At 54.8% G+C, this 9,576-nt stretch overlaps 1 protein-coding gene and 1 pseudogene across 1 annotated transcript; one reads left to right on the forward strand and one right to left on the reverse strand.

Moving 5' to 3' along the window:
- Positions 1-4,115: 4,115 nt before the first annotated feature.
- Positions 4,116-4,993, reverse strand: LOC130020381 (general transcription factor IIE subunit 2-like; annotated as a pseudogene).
- A 3,104-nt stretch (positions 4,994-8,097) lies between these two features.
- On the forward strand, positions 8,098-9,576 carry LOC130020289 (ubiquitin carboxyl-terminal hydrolase 17-like protein 6). The gene has a single exon (XM_056110889.1). The coding sequence runs from the start codon at positions 8,098-8,100 to the stop codon at positions 9,574-9,576; it is 1,479 nt and encodes a 492-aa protein (XP_055966864.1).

Raw genomic sequence — 9,576 nt, forward strand, 5'->3', positions numbered from 1 at the left:
CCCAGGATGAGAGACGCATGCTGAAAGTAGACTATAGACCAAACATGATTGCCACTCAATGCCTCTTTTGCAAACCACAGCACCCAAAAGGAGAGAGAAAACAAAAGGGAATGCCCTGCCACAGGAGTGGGGTGGGAGGGATGCTGGGAGCTTTGGAGGTGGGGAATGGGCACTGGGAGAGAGATAGATAATCACTGTATAACTGAAACCCAAGCACAAAAATTTGTAAGTCTACAACTGTACCTCATGGTATTTCAGTAATAATATAAGCAAGCACGGTGTTCCCATTGTTCATCAATTTGCTCGAGCGGGCCCAATAACATGTCCATCATGAGACTCATTGTTACTGTGTTTTGCATATTGAATACGTCACAGGTCGCTTGCCAGGCTCTGTCGCGTGGGCAAGATACTCTGGGTAGCTTGCCGGGCTCTCCAAGAGTGGCGGAGGAATCGAACTCGAGTCGGCCATGTTGGCTGCATGCAAGGCAAATGCCCGACCACTGTGCTATCGCTCCAGCCCTTCAGTAATAAAAGTTTTTTTTTTAAAGATCCAGAATGTCCAGTCTCTGTTACTTTGCATGCAAACCGTTACACAAACCCTGGTGAGTTCCCTCCTGGCAGCACAGCCGGGCATCCAATGATAAAATATTCCTAGAAGATGCTGTTTCTCGGATTCTGCTTTTGTGAAGACATGGTAGGTTCAGTGAGAGCTGCCAGAGGTGGAACTGATGGGACACCTGGGCAAATCTCAAAACGGCTCAAAGGGAGCTGTCAGCGGTAACTTCTGCCTTTCAGACCTGGAATATTCTAGTTCATTTTGGGTTGTTGGGCCAGACAGCTTTCATCACAAACTGCTGGCCATGAACACAGGCTCTGGGGTTACCAAACCCTCTGTGTCGGGGCCTCATATTCTGAAACTGCCCCTCGGTCCTTTTTGGGGACCAAAACGGGCTTGGGGTGGGGCTGCACCTCGTCCTCCTCATCCGCTCCCTCGTCATGTCCTTCACTGCTGTCTGCCTGTGCCACATGCCCGGCCTGTCCTTCTGCCTCTGAGTCCCTTTCTCCTGCTGCTCCTGCTTCCACAGTTTCCCGATGTCAGGCTAATCCTGTTTGTGCGGCCTCAGTGATGCGGTTCTGCAGACTCCGGAGCTGAGATTCTCTCAGGGGATCTTCGTCCCAGGCCTCAGGAGCTGCCACTTGCTCCAGGGTTTTTGGAGAGAACAGACACGCTCCATCCTCATCCTCTGAGGACTCCGGGGGGCATAGTCAGGCTGCTTTCCCGAGAAGTACCATTTGACCTGCCACGCACCTGTTTCCTAAGTGTGCCTGGGCCCGAAATCGTGATTGCTGCAGTTCTGACTCCAACAGGGGAGGCTGGGTTGCCATTTTTATGTTGCTGCTGGCATGCAGGGAGGGCCAGGGAGGGCCAGTCAAAAACAGAGTGCTGCCCTTCTGCTCTGTCACACGGGCACCAGCGCTCAGTCGCAACCTCATCTTGGGCTTTCCTGGACCAATGCAGCAACTTCCAAGTCTCAGTCTCAGAGGGACAGTCTCAGACGGGTGCTCTCCAAGGTACCATCTCATAGGGAAACTCTCAGAGGGATGCTTTCAAAGGGATGCTCTTCCACTTCTGGAGGGGTAAGGGCTTTTACGAAAGTGAGGAAGGTGGGTGCCAGACAGGGTGTGGCAGGACCTGCCTGGGTCACTGGGTAGGACTAGGGCGGGCCCAGCTTGGTATCCACACTCTCTCTGTGTCTCCAGGGAATGAAAAAAGGCTATTTCTGCTGTGTGTCCTGGGAGAGCCATACATGCTCATGGCCTGATAATCTCACTCCTCAGGATCGCTCTGAATAATCCCAGACTTATCTTCGGCTCCCCCTTTCTGCAGGGAGGCGAAGTGGGGTTGGGTGACCGAGAATAGACCAGACAGGCCCTCAGCTCTTTCCTGGTCCCTTGTTGGCAGAGCCCTCTGGGCTCCGTGCGGAACTCCTGCTGATCTTTGTCCCACTGTCTTTGTCTGAGCTTCTGTGTGAGCAGGGGCACCTTAGGGCTCAGCAGAGAGATTCTGCTTGTCTTAGGGGCCCCTTCCCTCCAGCTCCCTGGGGTGTCTTTATTTTGGGCACCACTTCCCTTGAAGTCAGAAGCTTTTGAATGTAGTCCCACTTGTTTATATTTGCTCTGTTTGTTGGGTCAGTGCCTTGACTCCTTAGAGATGCATCTAGCGCCAATGTCATGGAGAGTTCCACTCATGTACTCCTAAGATCTTCTCAATTCAAGTCTAATTGATTTCGACTTACTTTTATGTATTGTGTCAGAAAGGGGCCTGAGTTTATTTTTTTGGCATGTGGCTGGCCAGTTTTCTCAACATCACTTGTTGAAGAGGCTTTCCTTGATCTACTCACATCTTCTGCTCCTTGATCAGATTAGCTGTCTGTATACCTGAGGATCTGGCTCTAAATTTTCAATTCTAACCCACTGATCTGAGTCAGTCCTTTTTTCCTGTACCATGATGTTTTAATTACTAGAGCTGTGTGGGACAGCTTGAAGATGCCCATCCTCTTGAAAAAAGAACCTCTGATGTTGTGCCTTTGTCTCTCCTGAGGTTGAACATTATGGACTGCAGTGCCATGGGAAGGTTGTCCTTGGCACACACCTCTGTCCCACGGGAGAGCAGGACATCGGAGACTAATTTTATGGAAATTCTGGCCAACTCCTGCCAATGGAAGACTCTGAAACTACCCCAGGAGCTATCCTGTCTATGGAATGAGTTACTTTGTCACAGATAAGAAGTAACTTGGGAGGGGCCAGATGATTAGACCTCAAGGTCCCCATCACATACCCTGTTGACCTAAGTAGGTGACCTGATTGGTCACCCCCAATCCCTGTTCCCACTGGGCACAGGCAATCAGCATCACGCTGCTGCCCCTTCCCAGGGGTCGGCTGCAGAGAGGCCCTTGGCTGGCTTCCAGGGACACATGATAGAGCCATAACACCGGTCATCTCGCAGTCCATCGGCTTCTCTTGCTTGGGTTACAAAGAACCTGAGGGGAGTCATTGCAGCAGTGCTGCTAATCCAGACTCTGCCGGACTTTTCCAGAGTACATACCTAGTTTCTGTTGAGGTAGAGGCCTAAAGAGTAGGTTCTCTAAAGCAAGTTCATTCTTGTCTGCATCACAGATGGGAAGCCGGATGTTCCTCTTTGGAAAAAAGTGGTGTCAGGTCCCTCCCTGGGCACAGGGCCAATGGGTATGGGTTTTTCCAGGTCATGAACCAAGACAGCTTGAGGCTAAGATGGTTCCAGTGACCCTCAGGATGGTCCATGCTTGTGGCAGTCCCATTCTCTCCAAAGAGGTCATCATTTCATTTCTGTTTTGAACTTTTTTAAAATTGTTTTTTAATTTTAATTTTTATTTATTTTTGCCTTTTGGGTCACACCCAGTGATGCTCAGGGGTTCTCCTGGCTCTGTGCTCTGGAATTACTCCTGGCACATCTCGGGGGACTCTATGGGATGCTGGGGATCTAACCCAGGTCTGAAGCAAGCAAGGCAAAAAAACGCCCTCCCCACTCTGCTATCACTCCAGCCCCCTGCTTTTGAAACTTTAAGGAGAAAACTCTACAATCTCAAGGTCATGCATACTGTGCAGTGGGACACTGGACCAACGGGTGACCAGGATTTTCAGATCTCAGAGGTTCCTTAGGATCAGAAGAAGGGCAGTAAGCTGACATCTCAGTCTCATGGTCACCCACACACAAAGTCCAGCAAGATGGTTTAAACAGAGAAACTTTTATTCCTAATTGAAAACACGCTACATACTAAGCCAATAGGAAAAAACTATACTCAATTCCCATCCCCTCCCCATGCCACATCCACAAGGCTGCGTGGTCAGGCGACCCCTGTAGCTCAGCAGCTTCCCCCAGGAAGTTCCCAAGGTTCAGCGTAGAGGACCAGGTTTCCGGAGCACAGTTGCTTCCCACGGGCTCCTGCCAAGTTTTGACTGTGAGATGCTCCTCTCCTCAGTCGGAGGAAGGTGAGAAGGAATGCGGTCATCTCCAGGTCACGACTCCAACAGGGCTGGTGATTCTCTGGGTGACTTGGCTTGGCCAGCACCGGCCACTACTTCCCGGGCGCCGAGCTCGAGCACTCCTTCAGCACTCCCGCCAAGTGCTCGTTCTGCATCTTCCAGCGCCGCTTCTTCTGCACAGCGGGCTTTGCCCTTCTCTGGACAGGGGCCACTTTCTTGGGTCCGGAACCCTGCATGGAGGAAATACCCCGATGCCTCAGGTACTTTGCAATGTTCTCCTCATCCGTGGAATCCACAGGGACACTCCTCCACAGTTTCTGAAACTCCTCATCGATAGACAATTCACAGCTCTTATCGTTGAAGAAAACAATTTTCTTCTTATCAGGTCGGTTGACAACTAGTATCTGGTCCCCTAAGGCCTTGAGAGCCTTCTGGGCCTTGGGCAGTCCCTCCTCTAGGTCTTCCAGAAGAATCCCTCCCAGGCCTCGCTGCTCATGCTGCTGTAAGAGCCGGAGCAGGCCCTTCTTACCTTTCAGGCTGTGCTTGGGCTTGAAGGCATACTTCCCGTTGATGGCTTCAATTTTGGGATTCTTGACTAAAGCCTCACTCATAAACCACTGTCCCTGTGTGAGTCCGATATCTAAATGCTGTATTTCATCCAGAATTTCTTCCAAAGTGAGAGGGTGTGTGTCTCCTCTCTGATGCCGTGTTTTATGTGATTCACGATCTTCGCAAGAAGACCAAACTTATATCCAGAGCTTCCCGACAGAGCTTTCACGTTCAATGATCTGTTACTCTGATCAGAATTTTGTTTAGTGCCTGATGAACCTCCTTCTTCGAGTTTTGCTTTCTTCTTCTTTGGTGATGATGATGACGATGAGCAGGCAGTTCCTGATCTGTTTTCAACACCAGAAGTGAAAAGAGCTCGTTTTTTGAATAGCTCCCGTTCTCTCGACAGGCTTGGATCCATCATGCTGAGCCAGGAAGCCTCCCTGCCTCAGTGGGCTGCGCTCAGCTGGACAGGCTCCAGGGATGCTCTTCTAGGTCCTGATGAGGAAGAGCTTTTATGCAAGCCTGGAGGGTGGGTGCCAGACAGGGTGTGGCAGGACCTGACAGGGTCACCTGGTGGGGCTAAGGCAGGGCCAGCTTGGTGTCCACACCCTGTCTGTTTCTCCAGGGCATGAAAATAGACACCCTTGCTGAGTGTCCTGGGAGAATCTTGCATGCACATGGCCTGTTCATCTCAGTCTTCAAGGCAGTCCTGAACAATCCCAGACTCCTCTGCAGCTCCCCCTTTCTTTTTTTCCTTTTTTCTTTTTTTGCTTTCTGTAGGAAGGCAAGGAGGCTTCAGAGTTAGCCAGTTGGGATTAGCTGCTGGTGTCAGCTCCTGGCAGGCGGCCTTGGGCCTGGGGCACCCGTGAGGTGTGGGCTCAGCTGCCACAAGGAGCCTCATGAGCTGCGGCTACTCCTGAGGGACCAGCGGCAGCTGCTCTGCTCCAGGCCTGTCTCTGCTGGGGCCCAGGGGTCCCGAGGACTAGGGTTCTGTGGTCAGGGGCTCCGGGCCCAGCTTCCCACGTGGGCGGGCGAGGTAGGAGAAACCCAGGTGGGCCTGGTTGTAGCCTTTTGCTTGGAAAGTAGCAGGAGCTGTGTAAGGGGAAGCTGCGGCCTCACTGTTTGCAAGGGCAGCGGTTGCCAAGATCTATCTCAGAGGTTAGTCCTGGCTCTGCAAGGAATCATTCCTCTCTCTCTCTCACTGTCTCTCTCTCTCTCTCTCTCTGTCTCTCTCTCTCTCCCTCTGTCCCTCTGTCCAGAGCAGGGCCAGGCCATGAGTTTCACAGTCCTTGCTGAGGCCCTGGTCTCTTCCTTCGGATTCCCTCAATCTACTCCATGAAATCACCCAGAGAGGGTGAAGTGGACCCTGGGGTCAACTTACTCAAAAGCAAAAAGCAGGGAGGCTGGATGTTTCTCCCTCGCAAGAGACTGAAGCCTTCGGAGTCTTCTGGCGGCGGGATGGGTGGGGGCTGTCAGGTCAGGGGGACTGCGGGATCGGGGATCCGGGAAACAGGGGACCCACTGGTGTCAGTTCCTTCTGGGCTTCATCCAAGGGGAGAGCATGTAGGCCCAGAGCTGCCGAAACCTCAGAGCTGAGCTGAGAGTGTGGGGGCTCCGGATGGGAATTTCAGAGCTATCTCCCTACCCATCACTGGGGCTCGAGGAGGGACCACAGTTTCTCCTGGCAGGTTTCTGGGGGGAGTTCCATCTCAGCCAACCCCTCTGCATATCCTAAACCTTCCTGCAAGACGCCCAGCTTCACTTTATTGTGCAAAACTCCAGGATCCCCGCCCCCCGCAGATCAAGACCAAGCCCCTCGCAGCACAGCTAGACTGTAGCTGGGAGGCGTTTGCCCCATGGGCCCAGCCCAGGTTGGTTCCCTATGTCTCCTGATGTCCTCTGAACCAACAGATCTATTCCCGAGAAGGGGTCTTCTGGTCCAGATAGTAAGTAGCGAGGCCGAGAGGGAGCAGTTCAGTTTGAAGAAGATCCGTTTGGCTTGGACAAGCTTCTGGAAGAAGCCAATAAGCACGGTGCCTCTAAAAGACCTTCAGATAGCAGCTGCCCCAAGGAACGTGAGCATGAAGGCAAGAAGAGAAGAAGGGAATAGAGGCGCCTCTCTGGGAGCATGAACTGTGTGACTCAGTGATAGCACCCAGGTCAAACTTGATCTGCAGCAACCAGAATGAACATGAAATCTGAAGGGTCAGAATCCAGGCCTCCTTTTTATTTAGAGATATGGGGGTGCAAACTCTACTGCCATGGGGGTCCCCTACCACACCGCCCTGCGACATGGCAGAGGAAAGGAATGTGGCTTGTGTGTCATTTCCTTTCCTATTGGTTTAGTGCATTTTCAGTGAGGATTAAAGGTTTCTGTGTTTAAAACAACCGGCTGCGATTTGTCTGTGTGTGTGACCATCAGACTGAGACATCAACTCACCCTCCCATCTTCTGATCCCAAGGGGAACTCAGAGATCTGAAAATCCTGGTGGCCAGTGGTCACCGGCATTCCCCCTTCAGCCAGGTAACCCCAGTGACTGCCTCAGTAAGGGTCCAGATTTCAGAATAGCAACAGGAAGTTACCAACAGCTGCTTGTTTCCACAATCCAAATTCGCTGCCATACTCCTGTCCTGACTCCACCGTCTCAGGACGGACCTCACCAAGGTAAGATCTGCTGAAAATGCTGGTGTGTGGGTTTTGTGACTGAAATCTCCTGGCATTCATGGAGTTGAGATGGGCTACCCCCGCTGACTTCCTAATACACACGGAAGCACTGGCCGTCACCCCTGGAACTAACTCCACAGCACCCTGTAAGCACTACTCCGGCCTTGCTTCAGGGACCCCTAAATAAATCTTGAAAGAGATCAAAAACCGCAGAAAAGCTTGGACCCATGCATGGCTGAACAGACTGGGTAAATTGGAGAGTTGGCCTGTGTCCTCCCAAGCAGAGCCCCTAGCAGCCACTTGCTTCCACAATCCAAAATCGCCACCATCCCCTCAGCATGACTCTAACGTCTCAGGATGACCGAACCAAGATACCACTTGATCACTTGATCAACACACATCCTGTTACTCATGCATTTGCTCGAGCAGGTGCCAGTAATGTCTCCATTCATCCCAGTCACATGCTAGTGTAGACTGAGGAGGTGCCACGCCAGTCTGAAGGGCCTCTGGAGACACAGCACCCCAGGGGTCCAGTGGCCTTAGGGCCTCTGTAACTGGCCAAGCCCTGTGCTTGCCACACCCTGCTGTGGCCAGCCTCTTAGGGGCCATGTGATCGCAGGGGGTGGTCACACACCCTACTCTCCCTCAACCGGATTGGACAAGTTGCAGATTGGTGGGCAGAGCCTGTGCTGGGCGGGGCTGCATCTACGTATTTAGGGACTCGCCTGCCAGGGGGCTGAGCTTCTTTCCAGCGCTCTGCCAAGGGAAGTCATCGTTCCTACGCAGTCTTCATCGCCGAGTTCTGGAGGCACGGAGGCCCCTTCTCTGCACTGGGCAGCTTCCACTCAAGCCAAGAGATGGCACAAGCTGCATCCTGGAGCAGCAAGCAGAACGCTGAGGTCTGCACCGCTGCACCCCTGACTGAGGCCGCCCCACACTTGTGGCCCGCGACTTCCCAGGTGGGTCTGGCTCCACAGGGCCAGGGGCGGGCTGGAGCCTGGGATCTCCCTCCGGAGAGGAAGACAGGACATGCGGTGGGAGCCGGGCTGCGGAACGTCGGGAACAGCTGCTACGTGAACGCTGCCCTGCAGTGTCTGACCTACACTCCGGCCCTGGCCAGCTGGGCAGCGTCCGGACTTCATCGTGGCTCCCACGGCCAGCGGCCCTGCTGCAGGGTATGCGGGGTGCGGAAGCACATCAGCCGGGCCCTGCGGAGCCCTGGGGAGGTCCTCGTGCCTTGCCCATCGCTGCTGGCCGGATTCCACAGGCAGCGGCAGGAAGACACGCACGAATTCCTCATGTTCACGCTGGATGCCATGCAGCAAAGCTGCCCACAGGGCGGCGGGAAGAGGCCAGCCGACATCCCGGGTATCTTTGGAGGCCTCTGGCGGTCCCAGGTGCAGTGTCTGCGCTGCCTGGCCATCTCCGACACCTTTGAGCCTTACCTGGACGTGGCGCTGGACGTGGGAGCGGCTCCGAGCGTGGCCCAAGCCCTGCGAGAGCTGGTGAAGCCCGAGCGACTGGAGGGGCCAGACGCCTACCTGTGCGGCACCTGCGGCCAGAAGACGCCCGCCACCAAGACGCTGACCCTGCACGCGGCCCCGCCGGTCCTGATGCTGGTGCTAAAGAGGTTCTGCCAGGACGGCGGCGACAAGCTGGCTGGCCATGTGAGCTACCCCGAGTGCCTAGACGTGGGCAGCTGCACGTCGGAGCCCCAGGAGGGGCGTCTCGTCTACCTGCTCTACGCTGTCCTGGTGCACACCGGCTGGACCTCTCACGGTGGCCACTACCTGTGCTACGTCAGAGCAGCAGACGGCCAGTGGTACCAGATGGACGACGCCAAGGTCAGTGCCTGCGACGTTTCCCGCGTCCTCAGCCAGCAGGCCTATGTCCTGTTCTACACGCAGAAAGCCGAGTGGGACAAAGGCGGCAGCCTCGGGGGCTGGGCCGGGCCGGAGGGGCCAGGCTGCGTGTCTTCAGCGATCCCCGGGGACCTGCTGGGCCACCCTGCCTGCGAACTCGAGCCCTCGGTGTTTGGGCACCCCGAGCTTGGCGAGGACTCTCCTGGCATCAGCCTGGACTGCTGGAGGCGGCTCCAGGAGCAGAGCCGGCCCAAGCCGCCGCCCAACCTCAGGAAGACGGACGCCACCCTGCCCGCCAACGCCGTGGTCATCCACGGCTCCAGACACAGGCATGGGGCGCCCCGGGAGCAGCCTGCGCCCCCGAAAGCTGTCCCAGAAACGTGTGCCACGACCGCCAAGAGGAAGGGCAGGAAAGGCCAGAAAAGCCAGCGGGTCCTGCACAGCCTTCAGCTCCCACGGGGGCCCCGCCTCTGA

This window comes from Sorex fumeus, unplaced genomic scaffold (assembly GCF_029834395.1).
Source record: "Sorex fumeus unplaced genomic scaffold, SorFum_2.1 ptg000011l, whole genome shotgun sequence".
Lineage (NCBI taxonomy): Eukaryota > Metazoa > Chordata > Mammalia > Eulipotyphla > Soricidae > Sorex > Sorex fumeus.